This window comes from Tribolium madens, unplaced genomic scaffold (genome assembly GCF_015345945.1).
Source record: "Tribolium madens isolate multiple individuals breed KSU strain unplaced genomic scaffold, Tmad_KSU_1.1 Scaffold_19;HRSCAF=116;Tcas5.2_LG9, whole genome shotgun sequence".
Classification (NCBI taxonomy): Eukaryota; Metazoa; Arthropoda; class Insecta; order Coleoptera; family Tenebrionidae; genus Tribolium; species Tribolium madens.
In genome coordinates, this window is record NW_025400983.1 from 15549831 (window position 1) to 15575602 (window position 25772).

Genomic DNA, 25772 nt, shown 5'->3' on the forward strand with positions numbered 1-25772 from the left:
ATTTATGTTTATATTTTTTTAAGCAATCAAAGGTGACGAAAAAACATGTTTCACATAGATAATAGAAAATAACGTAATTTATATTAAAAAAATATATATTTTTATATTAATGGATACATTAATTACTTTTTTTAATCGTCCGTAAAGTGAACGAAGTTGTCCATGAAGTAACCCAAAATTGTGCACAAAGTACAACTTTTCCGGATCTAATAATTGAATTCGTTCCTGTAACAACTACAAAATTTGATTTATGCTTTTCTATTTTTTAATATGTTATGATAAAAATAGAATCATAGAATCAAAATTAAAGTAATTAGTTTCTCTGGTTAAAAACATGGTCAAAAAAATAGTCATTATTTAAATATACAGGCAGGATTATAAAAAACGCCCCAAGCCATAATTTCATTACTTTTAAAGATGATACAATACTTCTTTAATTAAAGTTGAACAGTTTTTTTGTTATCAATGGTTTACTTGTCTTAGATAAAATGAATAAAAATCGAGATAAAAATGGTCTAGTTTTTGCAGTCTACTTAATTTAATTTAATTTTCAAATTGCCTAAAATCAAGTTAGTGATAAAAGAGAATTTAATGGGGAATCCAAAAATAATAAAGTATACAGGGTGTTGATGTTTCATTTAAAAAACGGAAATTGATGTCACTTCCGGTGAAACAGGAAACAGTATTGATTGAGCATCTATGCCAAACAATAGATCACAAGCAACTACTTAACTTTGTTCTAAGAAGTATTGCTATATCTTTAAAAATAATGGAGTTATGGTTTGGGGCGTTTTTCATAATCCAGCCTGTATAAATAATACTGGCCGACACTAAATTAATTTTTATATTTTTGTACATGCAGTAATACTTGAATTACTTGAATTTTGTTGCTATACTTAATAAAAGTTTTTCATTATGATGTATTTTTGTTGTAAAATATCAGAATACGTAATTATTCTTAATTACAATTTTTACGGTGTATTGAATTTTTTAATATGTAAAACAAGTTTATTCATGAACTGATTAAGAAGAATAAATGGGCAAACAAGTATTAATTTGCTTATTGCGTTTTTATGTTTTTTAAATAAAATTAATCGTTACTTTACCTTAGGTGACTCATTTTTCAAAAGTGACCAAATCAATCTAACCCCATCGAGTTCTTCAATGATTCTCATCGAACTTTCATCTTCTGCACACTCCCTCAACACCATTGGCACATTTTCCAAAAGTGGTGGAAATGTATAATTGAGCAAATTAACAAGATATGGAATTCCATTAACTCGTCTCAAAACATCACGATTATGTTTAAATTTGAGACACTCACAAAGGGCCCCAACCACATTTTTTAAAACCATTTCGTCTTCGTCGGCATTTTCCAGTAGTTTTACCAACACCTAATACATAGTTTAAAAAACTTAGCTTCACTGTTGATATTAAAACAAACTTCAACTGTTTTCAGTTGATCATATCTTTCAACATTATCTGAACTAATTGCAGTCTTCCATATTGCTCCAGTGACGGCAGCAAGAAGAAGTTTGTCTTCTTTGGTTGCCGGATCTCTAGCCATATTCACCAAAGGGTCTAATCCTCCTGCTTGTCGAACCAAATTTCTAGTTGTGGCGTCTTCAGCACACTTAAAAATCGTTTCAGCGCAATGTCGTCTCAAAGAAGGGTCCTATAATTTGTTAAAACATAAAAATAGGATGTTTCAAAAAAATGCACAAATCACTTCTCTGAATAATAAAGTAAAGAAAAAAACAATAGAGCAAAGCCTGCATTACTATTGTACAATATTTCTATTATTAATAATAAAGATGTTAGAAGAATTTAAGTCAAGAAATAAATTTGCACACATTTTGCAAAAATTATCATAATTTATATTCACTATCATAAGCATATATCCCCTGTATAAGAAAAACAATATTTATTTATTTATTGGAAGAAGGTTAACGATAATATAATTTTAGCTCATTTGGTTTTAACAATGCTCATTAAATAAACAGGAAGAATCTACATGTAAAATGTTTTATTTTCTTATTTACGCAGTCGTAAATATCAACATTTTAATTAGGATTACAGCACTTATTCGATACCAGTTTAATGCGGATACATGAAATTGATAAGCTTGACATCATAAATGCACCTTGGAAAGCATTATACAGGATGTTTCAGAACTCGCGCCCTAGAGAAAAATGCCATGTAAAGTAAGATACCAGGAACACGGAAGAAATGTTAAAAAAATCTGTTTATAAAAATTTTGAAGTTATGAGAGTTGCATTTTGACTCTATTTATTTCTGTGGGAAAAATATTTTTTTATATTTTTTGCTGCAGCCTATTAGAGGAAGAAACAAGGAAGCTGTAACCTATAAATTGTAGCTATGTTTAACGTTATTTGTGGCTTTTATTGGCAAAATTTTTGTACCTTTACTAAATAATTATGAAAAAACAGATACAAGAACATTAGGTATATAGACATAAAAAAATATCAAATGTCATAAAATAATGTCAAAATTTTTTGACAGAATTTTTTAAATATTTCCTGGTATGTTATCTTACTAGTAATTTTTCTCTGGGGCGCGAGTTAAGAAACACCCCCTGTATTTTCGTTTTTTTGCTATAGAATTCATAACTTGAAGACAGAAATTCCGTTGAGTTTTAATTAATGACTTAATGACAAAAATCCATTGTAAACAATATAAATACAAGTTGTAATCCACGTTATGTATACTTAAATGGATTTATAATGAGGGAAAACTGACGGATTAATATCACGCAAGACAGAAAAAAAGTGTTTTGTTTAAAAAAAAATTGTCGGTTTTAGTCACAACTATCATCTCTATTTTAATCAAAAATTCAGCTACGATAAGTTATTTTGGAGAAATTGGACAAAATTTTTCCTTGACAATTCTGCAATTGTAAAACTATTTTCTAAGTATTAAAACCTCGAGTTTTGAAAATATGGTAAATGGACCTAGGAAATTAAACCGTTCCGGGGGAGTCTGTTAAAGTCTAGACTTATTCAAATTTAAAAAAAATATATTTTTGAATTTTTTTGATCCTCAGGTGAGAATGAGGTGGAAACGGGTAGTCGTTAAATAAACATTTGTTGTCACATACATATTTCATTCCCGACATTAAAAGTGAAAAAAAAATCGGAGAAATCAGTCAAAATTTGTTCCAGACAAATATTTCCTTATTTTTACACGCATTTTGAAACTGTTTTCCATGACTTTTCTTATTCTTATGTAAAATGAGCCTAGAAATCCGAATATGTGAGAAAAAAATTAAACCGTTTTGTTTGACTAACTAGAATTTGTGAAGTGCTCTTAAATAAAACTTGCAATTTTTGTTTAAATAATTTTATCCGAGTATTATTATAATTTTGAAATTATGGCTACTTACATACTAGTCAGTTTAATTATAAAGTTGTACATACAGGCTGAATATAAAGTATGGAACCAAGCGGTTTTAGTTTTAATCATTTACCTCCAGAAAATAATAATTAATATAAATTAAAGTAATATAAAAAATGTGATCGTATTTTCAGAACGAAATTTTGTTTTGTTTTTGAGTTATGCGATTTTTTTTTGTCAAAATTGCAATTTATGTGAAAACATTTTTTTGAAAAAATTAAATATAAAGCAGATAGTTGTAATCCTTAGAGTATAGCTTTTATAAGAAAAATGATTTTATAGTGGGTTGCCATTTAAAAAAAATATTTTTTTGTAGAACTCAAAAACAAAAGGAAATTTCAAAAAATTTTATTCTTGTTAAATCATCACATTTTTATAGTACTTTATCACTCATCAATAATTTTTTTCAAAAAATAAATAGTTTAAGCAAAATGGTTCCATACTTTTTATTTACCTGGTATAGTTTCTTTTCTACTTTTTTTTAAAATTAGTCAAGAGTTATAAACCTATAAAAAATAATTTTGGCTAGGATAAATAATTTTGGAGGAATCAATTAAAATTTGACTCGGAAAAATCCGGAACTATAAAAATATTTCCTAATTGTTGAAACAGGCGTTTAAAAATGGGTAAATGAATTTTCTTACAAAAGATGCGCCGAAAAATCTAATTTTTTAAAATTTGCGTTAGCTCTTCCTATGAAGTTAATATAAAAGCATAACGTTTTTATATTTGAGTTACAATATGAAAATAGAAAAAAAATTGTTATCTTCGTTTTAAAGTTGAAATTTTTATATGAATTTTATTTTTTTTGTGGAAAGTTATTATTGTATATTTTAGCTTTCGGATTTGAGATTATCACCTGTTTTACAATGTTTTTTTCAAAATGTCTATCATGAAATTTCGGAGATTAAAGTTTTTTTTACACGAATTTTTTAACATTTTTTTATTAATGTGTGTGATATTACCATTATTTTGTTTGTTTTTGGACAGTTTTGTTTTTCTACAATTTCTTAATATTAATTAAAAATGATATAAACACGTGCCATTTATTTTCATGTTCTCTAATATAGGGTAAGTCTACGATCAATATATCACATTTTAAAAATCTGCTCTAAATTATGATCTTTATTTTAATTCAAATCACGTATTCTTGAACGTTGAATACATACATAAAAAAATATATATTCTCATTTGTAAAAATCCATTTCTTCCTCCACTTATTTGTGACTAAGATGGAACACTAACAGTTTCCAATTTTTTCTTAACAATGTTTGCTATTTTGTTGACACAGATTGTATTTATTCATACTTATATAACTTTTGTAAATTTATTCATCTTTATTTTCTTTATATTAACTGTATTTTGCATTTACTGTTTTTGTAATTTTTTTTCTAATTTCCATAGTCTATCTCTCTAGCTAGTACTGCTCTCCCAGATTTACCCTATCTTAGTTTACAAAAAGTAATCGTTTTAATAATTAAAACTATTTTTAATCGAAAAAATACCCACCTCTGCAGACAAATGCTGCACAATATCCTTGATCATGCCTTCGGTCTGAATAGCCAACTGATATGACGGTTCATTGGCACATTGCGAAATGGTGCCAACCGTAGGAACAATAACATCCATATGAACAGACCTGAGGTCACAGTCAAGGTGAAACTCATAACACAGGGCGACAAAAAAAAGTCATGTCGTGACAACTTGACAAATTTTATATCATTGTGTTCGTCTGACAAATCAAATGCACTAAAAAAAATTAAAAAGTCCACACACTTTGAACTAATTTTTTTTTTTCTAATTTAAATGAATTTAAAATACTTTAATTTTAAAAAATCATTACTCAGTAACTATTAGGCCGATTTATTTCAAATAAAGACCATTCTAAAGGGATGGATTTGTCCTTTAGAATGATATGAAATTTGAAATTGAATATTGGCAAACTTTTCTTCGAACAGTGTTCGAAGAAGTTCGAAGTAAATCGAAGTAATCTAAGAAAAACCCTACGAGTAAATTTTTTTTGTTCGTCACCATCGTGTAGAGCATCTTTTTATTAGTAAGAATCCAAATTTTTAAAATAATATACCGAATAGTTTTTAAGATATGATTTTTTGAAGTTAAGGTTTGCTGTTCAGGTATTGCGCCATATAACATATGCATGTTAATCTTACTTAAAATTGCATTTTTTTAAAAGTATTTGTTTTAAAACTCTTCTTTTGTTTAAAAATGTTCAATTGCACCTTCTTTGTTCTAATTAGAATAAACAAAAACAGTTTCTTTACTTAAAACAAACAAAGAGTACTTGCGTACTAATTAAAGCAAATAAAGAGTTTTTTTGTTTCAAAAATGATCACTGATCATTGAGCAAAAAGGATCTAGAAGTTTAAAGCAGTAACTTTAAATATAAGAACAAATCTTTTTCAAATTAAATGACTTTCCATTCAGATTCCAATTTGTTCACTTTGTTGTAGCATTCTGAACTTTTTTTTGGAAAATGTTCTCAGCAAATGCTTTCTCATCACTTTCTACTTATGTTGAATGTAATAAGTCAGTTGCTTCGTGTGCAACTGTTATCACAACAACTGCTACCTACAAGCTAACTGAAGCTAATCGTAGAATGTACCAACAAAATAAATCAGGTAACTTATTGCATTTAACATCACTCGAAAGTGATGAGAAAGCATTTGCTCAGAACATTTTCAAAAAAAGTTCAGAAAGCTAGAACAAAGTGAACAAGTCGAAATCTGAATGGAAAGTTTTTTGATTTGTAAAAGATTTGTCCTTATATTTAAGGCTCGTGCCTTCTAAATCCTCTTTGCTCAATGATCAGTGGTCATTTTTACAACAAAAAAACTCTCAAATTGCATATTATTCTAAAGGGCAAGTCTACCTCTTTAGAATGGTCTTTATTTGAAAGAAATCGGCCTAATAGTTATTGAGTAATGATTTTTTAAAGTTAAAGTATTTTAAATTCATTTAAATTAGAAAAAAATTATTTCGTTCAAAGTGTGTGGATTTTTTGAATTTTTTTTAGTGAGTTTGATTTGTCTCACTAAGACGAACAAAACAATATAAAATTTGTCAAGTTGTCACGACATGACTTTTTTTTGTCGCCCTGTGTAATTCCAAACACATTTACCTGAGTAGTTTCGCTAAAAGCGGAACAGAACCGCTTCTCATCATCACCTGAATGTTCTTCCTGCTTCTCGACACCGACCATAAAGCTTTCGCCGCCGCTTTGGCAATGTTAACATTTTCCAGTTCGTCAGGAGTGAGTTGTTCTTTAGGAGTTTTGAGGCAGTTTTCGTTAACATCTAGAAGATCGACAAGTTTAGGGATACCGTCGAATTTTCGTACGTGTTTGCGGGCTTTGCGTATTTGGGCCACATTGTAGATGGTTTCGGCGACTAGGATTTGTAAGTCTCGAGCTGGATCGGCTAGGTTGTGGACCAGGAGGGAGATTCCGCCTAAATCGGTGATGCAACGACGGATTTGCTCGTTTTGGGAGAGTTCGCTTAAAACGCTCAAAGAGCCAAGTTTGCATTTCAAGTCTTTGGTTTCAAGGAGATTTATTAGGACTTCTAGACCACCGATATCCTAAAACAAATTTTGAGAACTATACTGTTTACTTGCAATTGAAATCCAAACACCCTCACGAATAAAATTTTAGATTAAAATATCGTAACAACACGACAAAATTACACTTTTTTGGAGAGTTATTTGTTTAAAGATTTTAAGAACATGTACCTACATGGCTGTTTTCTCTTAAATAACAGCAAGCCAAAATTGGCACCAAAGATGGAAAAAAGATTTAAAGTGATGTTTTTTTGTTTAAGTAATTTGAACGAAATACTAAAAATAAATTACCCCTCGAGACATTTTTTTCAAGAAAAATGCAGTGTTTACAAAAAATAACCACTTGAGTTTTTTTAATCTTTTTAATAATGACTACTAAAATAGCATTGCCAAAGCACCTCAGCATTCATAGTATGACTTATTTCCGATTTTGTAAAAAAACTAAACAAAAATAATGTGTTAAAATGCCCTGCTGCATCTAAATTTAAGCTGTAACAATTTCAGTGGATACAATTATTTTTTTCAAACACCAATTGATGCTTTAGATTTTATTTTTTTAATTTTTCAATTTTGATTTTTTTGCTTTAAAACTGTTGTTTCTTTTTTCTTAGTTGAATCTTTTCTTTCTCTACTTTCTCTTTCATTTTCCAGTAGAGTCCATTCCATAATCATTACTTCATTTATAACCAATATGTTCAAACGGTTTTTTTCTATTTTTTGAATTTTTTTTGTAATCATCTTTTATTAGGCCAATGGAATTTTTTATATTTTCACAAATATCTTCGAGAATTGAATTAGCAACATCTGTCGGGATATTTGTGATATTTTGTAGAGGATTTTGTAAAATATCTTTAGCAGATATTTTATTTTATTTATTTTTATTTATCTAATTTAGCGTATTAGAAAATATTTTCATGCTTTCAGTTGAATACTAATTTCGGAAATAACTTTCTTGTGCAATTCACTTCTTTTTCTTTTTTTACATAGATTTTTTTTCTTACTCATGTTTATCTACTTATTATTATTATTATTTCTTTTTTAAGCAATTTCCTTGCTTTTCTTTTTTTCTCTTTTTCTAGCCGATTTTTGTTAGTTTGTGGACCATCAAAGTTGTTTTTTTTTATATCTTTACCAATTTCTTTTGGATTTGTATTAGCAAATCCGATGCGTCATTTGTGATATTTTGGAAAGGATCTTGTGCAATATTAGTATTCTTTGTATCCTTGTTAATTATTTTTTGATTTGTCGAAATCTGAGTATTGAATTATTTAAATTATTTAAACACCCTAAATCTAAACTAAAGTAACACTAATGCTTCATACAACGGAAATTTTTCAAATGAAATCATTATCTTCCTATTTTAAGACGAATTCCATTTTTTAAATCCAGTTATAAAGAAAAGAAATTACTTTTTTGTATCCATTGGGTCTATAAAACAGCGAAAACAGTCAATTATTCTTAAAATTTTAGCTATAGATAGATGTCACAAATAAAAAATATGCTCTAGGTATTTGGATTTCAAATATTGTTGGTTGGGGTACCTGGATGGCCATTTGATTGATTTCCGTTGTGAGATCGTGATCTTTTAAACAACATAGTGAAATAACAGTGGCAGTTTGATTCCCTGATTTCATGTATTTGACAAGTTTTTGTATATGCCAATATTCTGGAGGTATTTCAGGCTTTGGGCGTTCTCTTTGTTCATCTTCGGATGATGTTCTAAAATATTAGTGTTCAAAAAAGTTAAATCGTTTGTGTCTTTCTTACTCAGCCACTGAAGAATCTTCACTATCGGAAAGTTCTTCAACGATGAATTCTTTTGGTCCTTTGATTGTACCATCGTCAGATGCAGTATCTTCCGACATTTTTAATGTTTCTTTTTTGATTAATAGAATGTCATAAATGTGTCAAACTTTTCCACCTGGAGCTTTCAATAGTACAACAAAATCAGAAACCAGGAAATTTTATGATTACTACATTTTTACGTAATTATTATTTATTTCGAACGTAAATAATTAAAAACAATTATGTGAGAAGAAAAAAGTTTGGAGCAAAACAATAAACAATGCTCTTTATAATACGTTATAAAAATAATTTGCTAATACAAGGTTCAATTTTAAATTTTTGTTTTCTTCCAAAATACGAAGATAAAATTAAAGAATCAAATTAATATTAACTTAGTTTTAAATTTTTTTAAAAATTGTTTAAATATTTACTTCAAAAATATTTAATAAATACAAACGATAATTTTTAGTGGTGTTGTAGAAATCTTTTCCATGTGAAAAACCTCCAAAAAATTAATGGAGATTTGTTAACAAGTTGTAAATAACTTACCGGAAAAAAATTGTTTCTAATTAGACACATTATTTCATTTTTAATTAGCGGCAGCTTGTTATCTAACCGGATCTTTACAATTATTATTAACAAAAGTGAAACAATTAACGAAACACAAAGTATGTAGTGTATATCATGCATTTGAAAATTAATTAATAATGAAAATATTTACCACATTACTGCACTTTTTACGAATACTCCCAAGTCGGTTTCTAAACCTATGACACCTTACCTACTTTTGTTGATTTTTTGAAAAGATTTCAAATAAATTAAAATACAAACAAAAATTGAACTTTGTAGTTGTAAAATCAAAGTTTAATTTATTGTTACTGATTTTATGAAATTTTCAATTTTTGTGTAAAATGTGGACTATCTGATATCTCTTTTTCATAGGTATTGGTAAATTTTGTAAAATTAGTGAAAAACTCATAACTACTGTAAATTGGTCTTTAAAAACTACATTTTCACGTTTTTAATTAAAAAGGTGAATTAAAGGAAGTTTATCCACAATCACTCTATAAAGAGACTTTATTCCACACTTTAGATGCGTATAAAGTACCACTTTATCCATTAGTGGAATAAAATAACTTTATTCCACTGTTAGTAACCAGCGCAACGCGTAACAGCTTACTACGTTTAACCGAAATCACATTTGGCGTGACGTTTAAATGTCAGTTTAATTTTTAATTAAGTTTGGAATAATTTGGGCCTGTGATAGTGGATAAAACGTTATATTGCAGTCGTGTGTTAGTCGCGTTTTATCCACTTAAGAAAATTAACAGCTCGAACTGACGTGGGTGGATAAAACGCTATCTAACACACTCTTACAATAAATAACTATTGTTGATTCATTGAAAGTCCACTTTTTCTAATGATAAAGTGACATGGATCTTATTATCATATCTTATCTTATTAAATATAAAGCCCAATTCTGTCTTATTTACGAAAGTCTGGAAATATTTTTAACATCTTTTTCCGTTTTTGAAACTGTTGTACCTCTTATTTTTCATTGATATAATGATATGATTAATATGAGATTTATAACTTTCTATTAAGTTCTATTAGTTATGATTTATTGTGTTAACATCTCGATTTAAAAAACGGTAATCAGAACTGACAGCTTGGACATCCGTTCATAATGTAGGTATAGTTTATAGAGATTTTTGAAGAACCTTAAGGACAATTATAAAGAACTTGTGTCAAGTTTGACTTCGAATGTTGCTATAATTGGAATTCACATGTCATTAGATTCTTTTTTTTTTCAATCTCACTTATTAGACTTTTTATCAGGAAATTCAAGCGCTTAGATTAACAGACCTGATGAATTTAGAGCGCAGATACCAACTACTGGAATAAAAATATATTGGCCGACTATTGTTGATTCATTATAAAAAGGAACGATGAAAAGCTGTACAAAAGAAAAAAATACTAGATACAAAACATATTTAATTTTCATTGTATTCAGGCTACATGCACAAAATTCATATTTTTATATGTCAATTTTTCAAAAAAATTCTCTAACAGGTGGATTTTATTTTTATAAAAGCTACATTTTGACAGTATTGTTATGTAATAAGTACATTCTTCTATCTTTTTAAAAGAAAATATTACCAAAAACAGTAATAAAAAATTCTGGTTACCATTTAAAAAAATACTGATAACGTCGTTACTTGAAAATCATTGACGTTATAAATAATACCAGTAGTATAATGAAAATGTATCATTTACGAAAATAAAATCGATCTTTCGAGGATTTGATTAATGAATGAATGACATTTCAATAGCTACTGTGATTTAAATTTAATAATCAAAAATTTTTCAAACAAAACTAAAGCTAAGGATCTGTGAAAATGTATTTTAAGTTGCGTCTGAAAATCGGTCACGCTCTTTATTATAAATGACTGTATAATATTTTTGCTCACAGGTGTTAAATAATTTTAGTTCTCATTTTTTTAATATACAAAGTGAACAGGAACCATTTTTTTAAATCATTTGTTTTCACTAAATAACTATTAACAAAAATTAAAGTTCTATTAAAAATGAGATGCGATTTTTTTTTCAAAATGGCAACATATTTTTTTTTCTAAAAAATATTGAAAAAAATGTAGATAGTTGTAATTCGTAAACCCTATATAGCCTTTAGAAAAAAGCAGGTTTTATTTGCCAATTGAAAAAATTTAAAATTTTGCTCGAAACTTGAATTTTAAATATTTTATTATTCAGAAACGTTATATGTTTAGAGCACTTTGTCATTCATCAAGTAGTTTTTTTTTTTAATACATAAGTAGTTCATAAAAACACTTTAATGAAAACAATTCTTAAAACTTCGTCGTCATCGTCAACAAACATTTTTGTTTGTTGTTGAAAGAAGAAAGCTAGATTTATGATAAATTTTAAATTTTGTTAAAGAATTACAACGAATTTCTTGGGTCTTAACTCAAGTCGTGGAAAAAATAGTATATACACCACTGGAGAATTGCCATTATTTCTTTGGTGCTTTATAAACGGCACCTCAGTTTAAAAGAGTATAAATCAGTAAAAAAAACGAAACTTTATTTCCTGTTGGAAGGAAAATTCATTTTTGTATACAATTTTAAAATATTTGTTTTCAGTAAAATTTTTACAAGAGAACAATTTAAAAATTAGACAAATATTAGACAATAAAAAACTACCTACGAATATTTAGAATTAGAAATTAGAAAAAGTGTTTTAGAGCTGCCGATAAAACTTGAAATTTTTTTTCGAACAAATTTTTTAGGTCTAGAACAAATTTTGAATTTTTTTAAAATCACCAAAAATCATAGTAAACGGTTATTAACCAGTTTTTTTCCAATTAGCAATTTTACCCGTTAATTAATAAAATTACAAAAACGTTATTAGAAAACAGAGATCCAATTTTAAAATCTCGTTTTTGTTTCCAGTTTCGGCGAAACGTATCCGACATCACAAAACCACATCATGACGATAAATTTCTCCTGCGATGGCTAAGAGGTAACTCAACTTGCAAACCTTCATTTATCATATAATTCACTTCCTTTATTTAGCTCGTTCTTGGGATGCGGAAGCGGCGGAAAAAATGCTCAGACAGGTTGATAAATCTACCGTTTAAATTACTGACCAATAATAATTTTTCTAGTCTATGAAATGGCGTCAGCAATGGGAGGTCGATGGAGCCTTAAAGACTTGGCAGCCACCGGAAAGTCTCCTTAATTTTTACCCATGTGGAGTCTGTGGTTACGACAAAGACGGAGCACCTGGTCTCATTTACGCAAAATTTTATTAAAATCTGTTTAACAATTTCAATTGCAGTGATAATTGTTCCTTTCAATGGTCTAGATATGGTCGGGATTTTACACGCATTTGGCAGAAACGACTTGATTAAATTAACCATACAGACTTTGGAAAGGTTTATGGAATTGGCGGCCGAGAAAGGGGGCCATAAATTTGTTGTCATTTTCGATATGGACGCATTTAATATACGACAATACGCCTGGCGACCAGCTGCTGAAGTTGTTGTCTCTTTGGTACAAATGTACGAAGCGAATTATCCTGAAATTTTGAAAGCTTGCTATATTATTAATGGTGACGATGTAAAAAACATACTTGTTTCAATGCTAAATGAGTTTTTTTTTTAATTTCAGCTCCAAGAGTTTTTGCTATTGCTTTTAATGTGATAAAGAGATTTTTGAACGAATATACTTTAGGGAAAATACAAATTTTTAAAAATGATCCGAAAAAGTGGAAAAAAGCCGTACTTGCCAACATCGAACCCGACAATTTGCCACAGCATTTCGGGGGTACTTTGAGTGATCCTGATGGGAATCCCCGGTACACAACCAAGGTGCGTATTTACAGGGTGTCGCTTAAAAACACATTAAAAAAGAACATAATTTTGAAAACTCAATTCGCGCTATTGGTGTGACTTAGGTTGAGATTGGTTAGTTCTTTGAAGTGAAACAAAATCGGACTACAATATTTTTTCTGGACGTTTAAAAATTTCTCATATTTCTTGGGTAGAAAGATTATTTTTCCATGTAATCAAGTTTCTTAATTATTGTGAAAATTTTGTAGTCAACATTTCTTTAAGTTAAGTGCATAAATAGTTTTCTAACCACACTTTTTTGGACTTCAGAGTTTAGTTTTTCGTTTTACGCACCTTTGCTTAATTAATTACAATTTGACGAACAATTTTTTTGTTATAGGAGTATTTTGATAAAAATAGTGCAACAAAAAAAAACGTTAATTTTTAATTAGCATTTAAACATAAAGATTTGAATTCAAGATAAATAAAATAACAATGAATTTAATTCAAGTTCTAAGTTTTGTGCAGTAAAGTGTACTTTGGAAAATGATTTTATTACACTTAGATCAATTAGTGTCAAATAAAGGAAATTTAACTTAGTAGGTACACCTGTCATTTCTAGGCCATACTAACTCTAAAACACAGACTCTAAAAATTGGTAAAGTTAAAGATATTTTGCTGCTATTGTCAAGTTGAAATTAGTCTGTTTTTTTTTAATGGAAATTACCAAATCAAGATTTTGGTGAAAAAATTGGTATCTCCAATAGCTTATCTCCATAGACACAAATTTTGTTTGATCTTTGTTTTTGTCCTAGGAAATTTTGTTACAAAATTATGGTTATGTTTTCAAGTTGAGATGTTGTCAAAATTTTGACTTTTATGAATCTTGTGCGCCTAATTTCTTTTGAAAACGCTATAATTGAATACCTGAGGACAAACATCATTACCTAAGGTCTAACGACAGAATTCAGTACTAATAATTTTGTTAGAAAAACACCGCAAGTAAGTACATTATTGTGGAAAAAAATTGCTACAAAAAAAACTTTAATGAAAAGGGATGTATATACAGAAAAAAACATATTTAGCAAAAGATACAAGTAGGTATTATGATGATTGGCAATAAATTTTGTGTAATTTTTTTTTATTCTCACCTGAGGATGACCACTTTGTAGTTGAAACGCGTTGTGTTTTAAATAAAAGTTTGGTGTGACGAGTTAATCGTGTTTTTGTTCATAATTTATTGAAATGAGCTCAAAGTTGATGCATTTTCTAAATTCTTCAGTCTGTTCCAAAATTGTTACTTTTTCAACTCGTTCCTCAAAAATGATGCACAATACACTAATTTAATTGAGTTCATGAGGTTATTTCTCATTCATTTTTATTTTGTATTCTCGTCAATTTCTTGTTAAAAATTGAAAATGTTTAACAAACCTGCATTACAAATTGTGTCTACATTTTAACGGGCTCTTTTTCTGACTTCCTGCTTGCGAACTTTTCGTTTCTAAATTTCTAAAAACTGTTAGCGGTACCGAATTTGCTCCTTTTTTGGTGTTACCGTCTCTAAATTTTCCTAGATGATTTTTTGTGTTGACGTTTAATGACATTGTTTTCAAATTAATTCACAAAACCGGAACTGCCAACTTCCTTTATTAAAATTACCATGAATGAATTTACTAGTGGTGCCAACGTTAAGACTGTTGGCATTTTCAAAAAAACAGACTTTATATTTGCCTCTATTATGCTTCCATATTTGAGATTTATCATTTAACATTTAATTTAAAAATTTACATTTAAGAAGATCAATTATGCATTTTCAATGGTAACATTTATACCATCATTTTACATTTAAACTTTAACATTTAAGATTTAATTTAATTTAAGAGTTCCTAACTTTTATCTTTTTACGTTAAGTGTGAAATAAAATTGATAAAATCTGTGATTGTCAGAACCTTATCATTACTGTCTTTAATCACACTTGGAAAGTAAAACTTTTCTTCAAAATAATAATAATTAATATGGAAGATGTTGCATTCGTCGAAACTGTTAGAGAATATAGTTTATAGACTGTCACAAATCGTCACTAATGTAACAAATGTTTGTGTAAAATACGAAATTTACATCGATGTATCCTTAAATAAGCACTTTTTGGTTAATTTAGAGGTATAAATTCGAAAATTTAGTAAAATGTCAAATTCGTTAATTCTTAAATTGAATCTTACGAGTAAATGATAAATTTTAAATATGGAAGCATAAATCCACCATTAAAAACTCGCTCATAATTACAAACGCTACAAATGATTTTAGAAGTAATTTTTTTAGATAACATTTTTAGTATTAGTTGCCAATAAAAAACACTGGAAAAGAAACAGTATCAAAAATATTATCCCACTTTATGATAAATGATGTCCAAAGGGACATTTTAACATTTTTTTTAATTTAACTGATTTTGTTATAGACAAATTAGTCTAAAAATCAATGATATTTTTTAATCATTGTCAAAAGATTTAAGAACCTGCCGTAAACCTTGAATCAAAGGGAGTTTGAAATTAAATTGCAATATTGAAAAATGTAAAGAAGCTTAAAATGCTGGATACTAGCCTACCTACTTAGACTTGTCAATTTTTGTACGAAATCAATTAGTAATAATTACGACAAAAAATTATTTTGGCAACACTGAATTGTTGGTCATGTTAGATGGGTTCAGGTGAGGGTCATGTCAGCAGCCGTGATGCAGTTTAAATTCAAAATCACGGGCCACTTTAATCAGAAATTTAATTGAACACATGGTAGTTTTACCAGCGATATAATCGTCGAAAACACTTTGCGAAATGGTATTAAAATTATGCGAAAATACAATCTGTTTATTTTATCATTGATAATTTTCAGTGTCTTTATATTAGTAAAATTATACTTACCAATTTACAGATAAACCAAGGCGGTAAAGTCCCCAAAGAAATGTACAAAACAACTTTCGACATTTCGTCAACCACTCGTCATTACACAACAGCCGTCATCAAAAAAGGCGAAAAGTTAAAACTGGATTTTATTGTAGTTGAAGAAGGAAGTTTCTTGAAGTATTTTCCAAAATTTTCAGTGTTGTTTTATACAGGTTTTTTAATTTTTTAGATGGGAATTTCGCACAGAAGCACACGATATTCGATTCGGTATCAGTATGATAGATGCTGAAGGCCAAGTCACTCCAGTTATCCATCACAAACGCGTAGCAGCACACCAGATAGACGAAAGCGGTGTCATAGCGTGCCAAGCACCAGCTACTTGTATACAAGTCCATTATTTCAACAATCAATCAATAATTTAAATATTTCAGATACTGTGACTTTTGACAACACCTACAGTCTTCTCAGAAGCAAAAAAATTCACTATGAGATCCACATCGCCCCTCCATTGGGCAAACTTGATATTTTACCAAACGAAGATGAAATTAATGGGAATGTTAAAAATGAAGTCGCTACAACAAGTGCTCAATCTAATGATATTATATGATTTATTGTTATGGAAATATAATAAATTGGTTATTCATCAGTAAATAACAATTCTAGGAGTTCAAGCTTCTCACATTGATCCCCTTCAAGTCTTTGGGGTTCCTCCCAGCGCAAAACTGTTGGCAAAACCATCAATTTTGTCTTCTTATCTTTCCTAAAGGGACAATTCATGTCTTTCCAACTGAAAATCAAAGCTTTTTTCTTGTTTTTTTCTTAATTTAATATACTTACAAGGGCCTGTCTCCAACTTCAACATAAATAAAATGTCCTTTATACTGTGTTTTCTCTAAAGCTTGTTCAATCACAGGAGCGGCTATAAATTTTATCAGTTAATTGATTTTATAAAAAAATGACAAACTTAACCTCATTTACCTCGGACACAATCATCGCACCAACTCTCCCCCGATGGTAATTTCGAACCCCCAAAATAAATGTGTACCAACTCGCCCTTCCTGTCGAAGTTTTCGATAAATTTGCAAAAGTTGTCGTATCCCTCTACGTGGTATTTTTTAACCATTTTGTTGTCAACTAAACGAATAAATTGATGAATTGAGGTTAAGAGGTGGGGGCGTATACTTGTCGATGTCGATATCTTATCTGTTTCGATTTAAACTGTAGATAATTATTTTCTCTGCTTATGTGGACTAATGAAATGTTTCTTAAATTGATTAATAAATACTAACCTAAAAACTAAAATCATTTTTGAAATTCTCCCATATTTTTCTAACATGGCCTACTTCATCTGTCTTCCGCTGCGCAGTGGAAGACAGATGAAGTAGGCCATGTTTTCTAATGTTTGTGACCACTGAACTCATATATATATATAGAATTTCGTTTGGGCTTGGTTTGTGTGTAACATACATAACCTCTGCATGTGTTTACAAGAGACAAGGCTTGTGATTGGTCGATTCCTATTGTTTGTGACAGTCGACAACTGTCACATTTTCTGACCGTAATTTTTCCAATTTTTAAGTGTGTTTTGTACTGTTTTTACAATAAAACGCTATGGTTAATTCTTATGTAGTGTGCAGAATCCGCTAAATCTTGGATTTCTTTCCACAAGTAAGTAAACTCACAATTTGTAAACAATACATAGGCGTAGAATGAGGTTTATAAGAAGCAAATTTTTGCCATGAATTATAGCTTTGTTTTATTAAAATTTTTCACGAAAGATGTATATTACTTGCAATTTTACATTTGTTTTTTATAGGTTACCCTCAGGTGAAACTTTGAGACGTTAGTGGATCAATGCTTTGGGATTAGGAGATTTCGTTTTGACKAAATATACATATGTTTGCTSAAAACCCTTTTTTTATATAATAAATGTATTTCCTAATTCAATTACGTCCTAATAAACGTCTCCTTTTTTAATTACAAAACGAGCCGCCACTGGTACGGTGGGCAAAGTAAACAAAATACATGGGATTTTATAGGTTATGTATGCTTCACACAATCTATACAAGCTCAGCATAGAACGCCATTTCTATTAATACGAGTTCAGTGTTTGTGACACTGTCAAATTGGCGGGTATTTTACTTCAAAATCAAAATACTGAATCCAAGAGGACGAGTTTTTGAGCACCTAATTTCAAGTTCTAGTTTTTTTTTTGTGGGTACTGAAAATTCTTCGTACGAGCGTTAGGCGTCGTAAATAAAATCCCTTAAGGGCACAAGTTTTGCCCCACTCTTCCAGCCAATTAAAAAGCGAATAATCAGGACACACACGATGTCTCTATGCGTACGTTTAAATATGTGCAGCAGTTATACAAGGTGATTCTTTTAGGGCCTATATTAGAAACTTTTTAACTTCTAATGCAGATAGAAATGTGAAATTTTCTACACAACTCAAATCGACCAGTCTAAGTTCAATTAAATTATTTTCAAAATGGCTGAACTTTGAGAACTACGAGAAATTGGCGTCAACTTTGAAATTTTAAATGGTAACCACTTATTTTTATTGCATTTTTGAATTCTCCTCTCCAAACTGAGTAAAATGTAGTTGTTAGTACTTATCTGTCATAGTTTTTGCCATATGTCAATTTTTTGCTCAAAATTGTCATTTAAAAACATCACAGCTTGAACCGTTTGCGATAAGTGAATAATTTTTTTTGCATTCGATAACCAAAGGTTCGAAGAGTTTCCTAAAATTTTCAAAATTGTCAACTGTCAAATTGCAAAGCTTTTATGATTTTTTCAAAATGATATTTAACAAACAGCTATAACTCAGTTTTTTCATATAAAATGACCCCATTTTCTCAACGGCAAGCGAAAGTACATCGATTTCTAGAAGGACTTTTATCAACATGTCCTATACCCATCTCTTACAGTTTCTAAAATAATCACGAAAAACATGTTTTTTACTTTTTATTTGTATAGTTCATCACGTAGGCTTTCGAAAATGATCAATACGTATTAAAAATTTAGTCTACACAGCACCCATCCGGAATTACGAAGAATTGAGGCAAGGATTGAGGCGGAATTTAATAATCTTCAACCAAATGAAATAATGGAAGCCACTCAATCAGTTCACCATCAAGTTTTGCACTGTTTGAAAATGGTAAACATATCAAACATCTGTAATAATCTGTATATCTTTATTGCATTTTTCCAAAGCCTACGTGATTAACTATAAAAATAAAAACAATATCATGTATTTCGTGATTATTTCAAAAGCTGTAAGAGTAAGTATGGGACATGTTGATAAAGTCCTACAAATTGACGTTCTACATTTGATTGATGTTGAGAAAATAGAGTCATTTCATTTGAAAAAACTGAGTTATAGCAGTTTGTTAAAAAAATCATACTAGCCTTGTAATTTGACAGTTGACAATTTTCAAAATTCTAGAAAACTTTTCGAACCTTTGGTTATCGAATCCAAAAAAAAATATTCACTTATCGCAAAGGGTTCAAGAGCTGTGATGTTTTGAATGAATCCCTGCAAGTGAAAATTTTGAGTAAAAAATTGACATATGTTATAAACTATGACAGATAAGTACTAACAACTAGGTACATTTTACTTACTTAAAAAGGAGAATGCAAAAATGCAATAAAAATAAGTGGGTACCATTTAAAATTTCAAAGATGGCGCCAGTTTCTCGTGGTTCAGACTGGTTGATTTGGGTTGTGTACAAAATTTCAAATTCCTATCTGCATTAGAAGTTAAAAAGTTTCTAATGTAGACCCTTGTATACTGCGTTTCAAAATGATTGACATCTCAGTAGGTCATGGAAATTCAGATTTAAGGTGGTAACATTTGTACCGTGCGATCGAAAAAAAAAATTAGAGTAGGCGTCGATTAAATTCTACAGTTGGCAACACATTGGCTGGAAATTTTCCACACAAACTGAAAGTGAAAATGACCATTCACCGTTTTCGTTTTGTATAGCAATAAAAATTTTCTGCTCTAAAGTGAACATTATTTCACTAAAAAGGAATAAATAAAACGCAAACTTGTCAAAGTTTCCGCTGACATTTGATGTCAAAAATCAGGATTGCCATCTGAAGGACTTTAATTATCGCCTACTCTAATTTATTTTTTTTTTTCGAACGCACGGTACTTTGGAGTTCTAGGTTGTTCATTTTTGTACGATTGCACCCACTGAGATTGAAAATATGTCAATTTCAAAATTTGGGACAATTGTCGCTTTTAACAGATTTTCTGCTTTTTCCACGTTTATTCATTTTAGAAAACTTGTCTTTTTCAAGACAAATTTTTCTGAATATCTTTTTACTAAGCGAAGTTTTAAGATCAACAACGCCAGGACGACAAATCTTTACTTCATCTCACTCAAAGAGAACGCCGTACGAATATAATTGTGATTCCCAGTTGGCTGCTTCATAACTCTTTACCTCGAGGACTCAGTCCTCAGGTTAAACAGAGTGCGAGGGTGTAATGTAATTTCCATTAAAATTTGTATATTTTTTTCAGAAACACATTTTGTTTAAATAATAATTAAATATCTGTGTGGTGCGTTTTTAAAATTTGTTGACTGCGTAAGCTTGATAATCGTACATAAATTACCTCCTGACCAAGGGATGTAATAATGTATTTACCGACCTTAGGATTCGACATATTACTATAGTGATTGTGAATAATAGTATATTACATACCAAGTACAGTACATTACATTCCTGCGACATCAGTTTGCCGTTCTCTGCTAATGAGCACAAATTTTCAATGTTATAGCTAATCGTATTTATGGATACATATCAAACTAATTCATGAATGATAAAGTACTATAAAAATGCGACTTTTTGTCATGAATAAAATTATTCAAAATTTTCTTTTGTTTTTGTGTTCTACAAAAAAATTTATTTTTTCAAATGGCAACCCACTATAAAACCATTTTTCGCATTAAGGTTATGATTTAAGGATTACAATTATCTAATTTATATTTAACTTTTTCAGATTTTTTTTTTACATAAATTGCAATTTAGACAAAAAAATCGCATAATTCAAAAACAAAACAATTTTGTTCTTAAAATGCGGTCACATTTTTTATATTACTTTAATTTATATTAATTTATAAGGAGGCAAATGATTAAAAAAACACTCTTGGTTCCATACTTTATATTCACCATGTGTATCTATCAACCGATGGGATTACCATCAATGTCAAGAGATTATTAATTCATTTTATCATCATGTGTTAATGTTTTTCCATCACTAGAAATAAACACTGAATTCTTATGTTTAAAGTTACTTTATTCCACTGTTATAAAAATAGAGCAATAACTATCACAAATTATTAACATTCACATTGACATTTATAGATAATTTAAGTTCGTTGTCATTCAAGCGTATTTTTGTTTCTTCATTTCTGGAACATGTAACATTTGGCACCGAAGAACTAGAAGACTCCTCTTGAATCTTCTTTGCTATATCGAGTTTATTTGATATGGAGTCTTCAATGTAACTTTCTGTTATTTGTGAAGAGCGCCACCCACTGTGTCGCTTAATTGTTGTTTTTACAGAGGCTTACAGCATTAACAGAAAATTCCTCTTCGATAATCTTGAACTTCCGTGAAATATTTGTCTTGGTGTCAGGTATTGTAACCAATAAATATGAGCCAGTGTCTTTTACATTATCAATCTCCAAGTTTGTCAATTCACAACTTCTACAAGCACCAGCGACACCCAGTATTAAAGCAACTTAAAATAATTCAAAATTTGTATCTAATATTGCCAAAAAAAAAAACAAAGATTATCTTAATCATCAAATATTGGTCATCGGGAGCAAATTTTTCAACCTTTTCTCTTTCCAATACTTTTGATTTTCTTACTTTGTATCCTTTAGAAACACTTTTTAAAAAAGCCCTCAATTTGCAGTACTTTGAAACGTCTATATTTTTGTGCACCCATATAGTAGCTTTTAGCATTGAATATTTGCTCCACATTGATGAAGGCGCGTACTTTTTTTTATATGTAAAAAATGTCCTCTGCGTTAATTGACAGTAATAAAGTCTGGGCCGTCATCTGCGTTGATTGACAGTAATAAAAGTCTGGGCAATGCCAAAAAATGGCCGTTGGGGTAGCGACGAGTCCCGCACTCCAATGGAATCTGTATATTTTGGTTTGAAACCTTGATAAATTTTTGTATACAAAAATTTACTTTTGTGTTTTATGGGTTGTATAATAATTTTTTGTTGTTTGTGTAGGAAAATTCACTAGACGGGTGTCCCAGAATATGCACTTTATTCAGTTTTAATAATAATTAATTAACAATGAATGAAAACGAGTGACAGGCTGCTCTCGCATCGTGGCCAACATGTAGCAAATACTACTTAGTTTTGCTGATATCTTAGAGATGTGTTGTTCCCACGACAGGTTCTGATCAAGTACTAGGCCGAGAAAATTCGTATTAGGATCTAATTTAGAGAAGAAACCAAAATTGTTCAACGATTCATTTTTTGATGTATCCGCCTTTTTGTGTTGAAATGAAATACATTTGGTTTTATCAGCATTAAGTCGAAGGTTGTTACAGTTAAACCAATTCTGTAATTGTGGAAAGAGCTGTTTCATTTTTTTGATTGCATCATGGATATTTTCCCCACAAAATAGTATACTGGTGTCATCCGCATAATTTACGAGACTCATATCGCCCCCTTCCAAATTGTATATCAAGTCATTGATGTACACTATAAACAATAAAGGCCCCAGAATACTACCCTGTGGCACCCCCAGAGTCACTTCTTTTCAGATGACAAAAACTCACCTCTGCTGTTTTTTATCATTACCTTTTGCGTACGACCACCTAAATATGACTCCAGCCAATTATATGCAGGTCCCCGGATGCCGTAGTTTTCGAGTTTATTTAACAAAATACTATGGCTGACAGTGTCAAATGCCTTCGAAAGGTCTACGAACACACCTAGTGACGACTTACCAGCATCTATAGCATTGTATATCTTAGTGACAAAATCATAAATGGCTGTTGTGGTTGATAATTTTTTTCTGAAGCCATGTTGGCTTTCAGATATAACATTTTTAATGTTAAAAAAAGACAAAATTCTATTGTGCATTATAATTTCAAAAATCTTTGAAAATCAAGGTATAAGACTAATAGGTCTGTAGTTTTCCGTCAGTCGAGGATCTTTTTTTTTAAACAAAGGTTTAATAATAGAGAGCTTGAGTTTTTGTGGAAAAACGCCGTCTGAAAAGGATTTATTTATTATATGTGTCAAGGGAAGAATAATAAATTTAGTCATTTTTTTAATTAAATTATTTGATATACCYTCYTATCCGRATGAATTTTTGGGTTTTAGGTTTGAAATTGCATTTTCTACTTCTAATTGTGTAACCGAAAACATCACAAACGACTCTGCAACCCTTTTTGTTTTTGTATTGTGTTGGCTCATTKCGTTATTAAGTCCCACTGATAAAAAATAACTATTGAAAGCCTCAGCTATCGCATGAGGATCATCTAATAAATTTCCTTCATTTATAATTCTATCTAGCTCGTGATTTGTTTTTGATTTTATGTTGGAGTTTATTATTTTCCAAGTTGTTTTTGTTTTATTATCAGAGGTATTAATAAGATAATCGTTGTATTGTTTTTTCTTTTTTTCGATTATATTAGTGTAATGAGTTTTATACTTATTATAGATAGGTCTGAACCTTGCATCAACCACGCATAGCTCTGACAGGAAAGTTACCGTATCCTTAAGTTGCAATAATTCCTCGTCAATCCATTGCCTGCGATCGCTTTTAAAAGTGTTTCTTCTACGTTTTTTAAGCGGAAATGATTTTTCAAAATACATTGTAATAGTATTTATAAAATTCTCATATTTATCATCCARGGTATTTGCTAAATACACCGAATTCCACGTTTCATTTTTTATTAGATTAAGGAAATAATCAGTGCTAACCTTGTTGAAGCTACGTACTGTCTCATAACTATTGCCATTTGTTTTTACAAAATCGTTATTATACATGAGTATCTGTGCTAGATGATCAGAAATATGAGTATTAATAACTTCCGTTTCAAAKTGRGAATTCTTTTGGACTAAAAAATTATCAATAKAGGTAGCTGTATTTACAGTGATTCGGGTTGGATCTTTTATAATGGCACGCATATTGTATAAGTTGAGTAAATTAGAAACCTTTAGCCTATTYTGTTCATTTAATAGATCTATGTTAAAGTCCCCTGCTACAATTATTTTTTTATCGTTAAATTTTTTTGWTATTGTTTCAAMCAAACTATCAATTTTTGATAAAAAATAATCGATGGAAGTACCAGGTGGTCTGTACACAATTACAATAACAAACCGCACATTATGTATAATTAATTCGGCACATGCACATTCAAACAAATATTCTTCAGATAAATAATTAGTATCAGCGTGTTCACGAACAAACCGTACTGAGTTGTTGCATGATGCGTAGATTGCGACTCCGCCATGGGCCGTAGATTTAGACCTGCAGAAGGAAGCCACGAGTACGTAGTTGTTGAGTTGATATGCTGTTATGCTCTCTTGTGTTTGCCAGTGTTCGGTAATTAAAACGATCTCCGGGTAGTCTAAGTCATATAATACATTGTCGAGACAATTTTTGCAATTCGATATGCACTGCACATTTTGATGAAAAATACGAGTTTAACAGTTTTTACTTGCATTATTTCCAGGCGTTATTCGTTGAGTGTCCGAGTATCCGTTTTTTAAATTGAGACTTGAAGGCTGGGTCCGTTCTAGAGGGGCAGGTTTGGCTTCTTGACTGGGTGAAAAAACCTTGAAACAATTGCACCATCAGGCCAGCGATCGGGATTGTTGATTTGTTCCAAATTTCTTAGATTCACAGTGACTTTGAATCTTTGATATGTTGATTTAAATTTGTTTTCCAATAATTCGCATTCAAATTTCGGAAAATCTTTAATAAAGTAGTTTTTGAGAACATCTGCCGTAGTGTCTTGTTCAAGTCTTCGGACATAGAGATAGGCTTTTTTTGGTGCAGCTTTTAATCCGCCGTCTTGTCTTTTCCCAATAATAACTGGTTGTTTACTTCTCGAAGAACTTTTTGGCGCCTGGTTTTCCTTCTTCGCCGTAGCTTTATGTAAAGAAGAGAAAGAATTCCCGTTGTTTACTGTTTGAACATCTTTTTCCTGATGAGGAGGGGAGGAGTTTTCCCTATTTGCAACCCTTGAAATTGATGCGGTTGATGTTTTGTTTACATTTTCAGCTGATGTTGTTGACACTTTTTTGGTCTCTCCAGACATTGGTTCTGGTTTATTTTGTGCGCTGGTGATAGGTGGTTTTTTTGTTTCTTGCTTATCACTCCGCTTATCTTGAAGCAACTTGATGTGTTCGTACAATAATTGAACTTTTTCTTTGAGTTCAAAAATTAGTTCGTCTTTTTGTTTTAAGATGTACTTAAAGATTTTTTAATCAATTACCCCATCTTCAGCATCCCAAACAATTTCATCTTCCAGCTCTCTGTCCGGTTTTTGTGTCTCGTTGTTTTCACGGCACAGTGGTGTTTTGCACTGCCACATGTTTTTCTTCATATGGAACCCCCTAGGTTCAACGTTAACACATCGTGGATGATAACTGTTTTTACAGATCGTACATGAAATCACTGTTTTTGTGTCTTCAATAACAACTTTGCAGAGCGCACAGGACACACGTGCGCTCGGTGTCATGGCTACTACT

General features: G+C 30.2%; 3 protein-coding genes across 7 annotated transcripts in view; 1 reads left to right on the plus strand and 2 right to left on the minus strand.

Annotated features, from left to right (window-relative positions):
• The window catches only part of LOC123015890 (armadillo repeat-containing protein gudu), a 15016-nt gene extending 6116 nt beyond the window's left edge, over positions 1-8900 (minus strand). Inside the window, exons 1-6 of the mRNA XM_044415936.1 lie at positions 8758-8900; positions 8532-8709; positions 6554-7011; positions 4924-5053; positions 1445-1675; positions 1107-1394 (exon numbers count right to left, since the gene is read on the minus strand). Coding sequence (XP_044271871.1) covers positions 1107-1394; positions 1445-1675; positions 4924-5053; positions 6554-7011; positions 8532-8709; positions 8758-8855 — 1383 coding nt within the window. The 5' untranslated portion in view covers positions 8856-8900. The remainder of the gene's footprint in view (positions 1-1106; positions 1395-1444; positions 1676-4923; positions 5054-6553; positions 7012-8531; positions 8710-8757) is intronic.
• The window catches only part of LOC123015892 (SEC14-like protein 3), a 25420-nt gene extending 8731 nt beyond the window's left edge, over positions 1-16689 (plus strand). The window contains exons 2-9 of the mRNA XM_044415939.1: positions 12246-12315; positions 12369-12412; positions 12461-12581; positions 12634-12906; positions 12966-13165; positions 16052-16200; positions 16253-16404; positions 16455-16689. Coding sequence (XP_044271874.1) covers positions 12246-12315; positions 12369-12412; positions 12461-12581; positions 12634-12906; positions 12966-13165; positions 16052-16200; positions 16253-16404; positions 16455-16630 — 1185 coding nt within the window. The 3' untranslated portion in view covers positions 16631-16689. The remainder of the gene's footprint in view (positions 1-12245; positions 12316-12368; positions 12413-12460; positions 12582-12633; positions 12907-12965; positions 13166-16051; positions 16201-16252; positions 16405-16454) is intronic.
• On the minus strand, positions 16615-17896 carry LOC123015895 (thioredoxin domain-containing protein 17-like). 5 transcript variants are annotated; one of them, XM_044415944.1, is made up of 5 exons: positions 17414-17896; positions 17313-17346; positions 17002-17226; positions 16861-16942; positions 16615-16810 (listed from the first exon to the last, which is right to left on the minus strand). In XM_044415944.1, the coding sequence occupies exons 3-5, from the start codon at positions 17144-17146 to the stop codon at positions 16660-16662; spliced, it is 378 nt and encodes a 125-aa protein (XP_044271879.1). In that variant the 5' UTR covers positions 17147-17226; positions 17313-17346; positions 17414-17896; the 3' UTR covers positions 16615-16659. The 5 variants fall into 5 exon arrangements, with proteins under 5 accessions (XP_044271879.1, XP_044271878.1, XP_044271882.1 ...); XM_044415943.1 differs by lacking the exon at positions 17414-17896 and having other exon boundaries at positions 17002-17241; positions 17313-17351; XM_044415947.1 differs by lacking the exon at positions 17414-17896 and having other exon boundaries at positions 17002-17157.
• Between the last annotated feature and the right edge of the window lie 7876 nt (positions 17897-25772).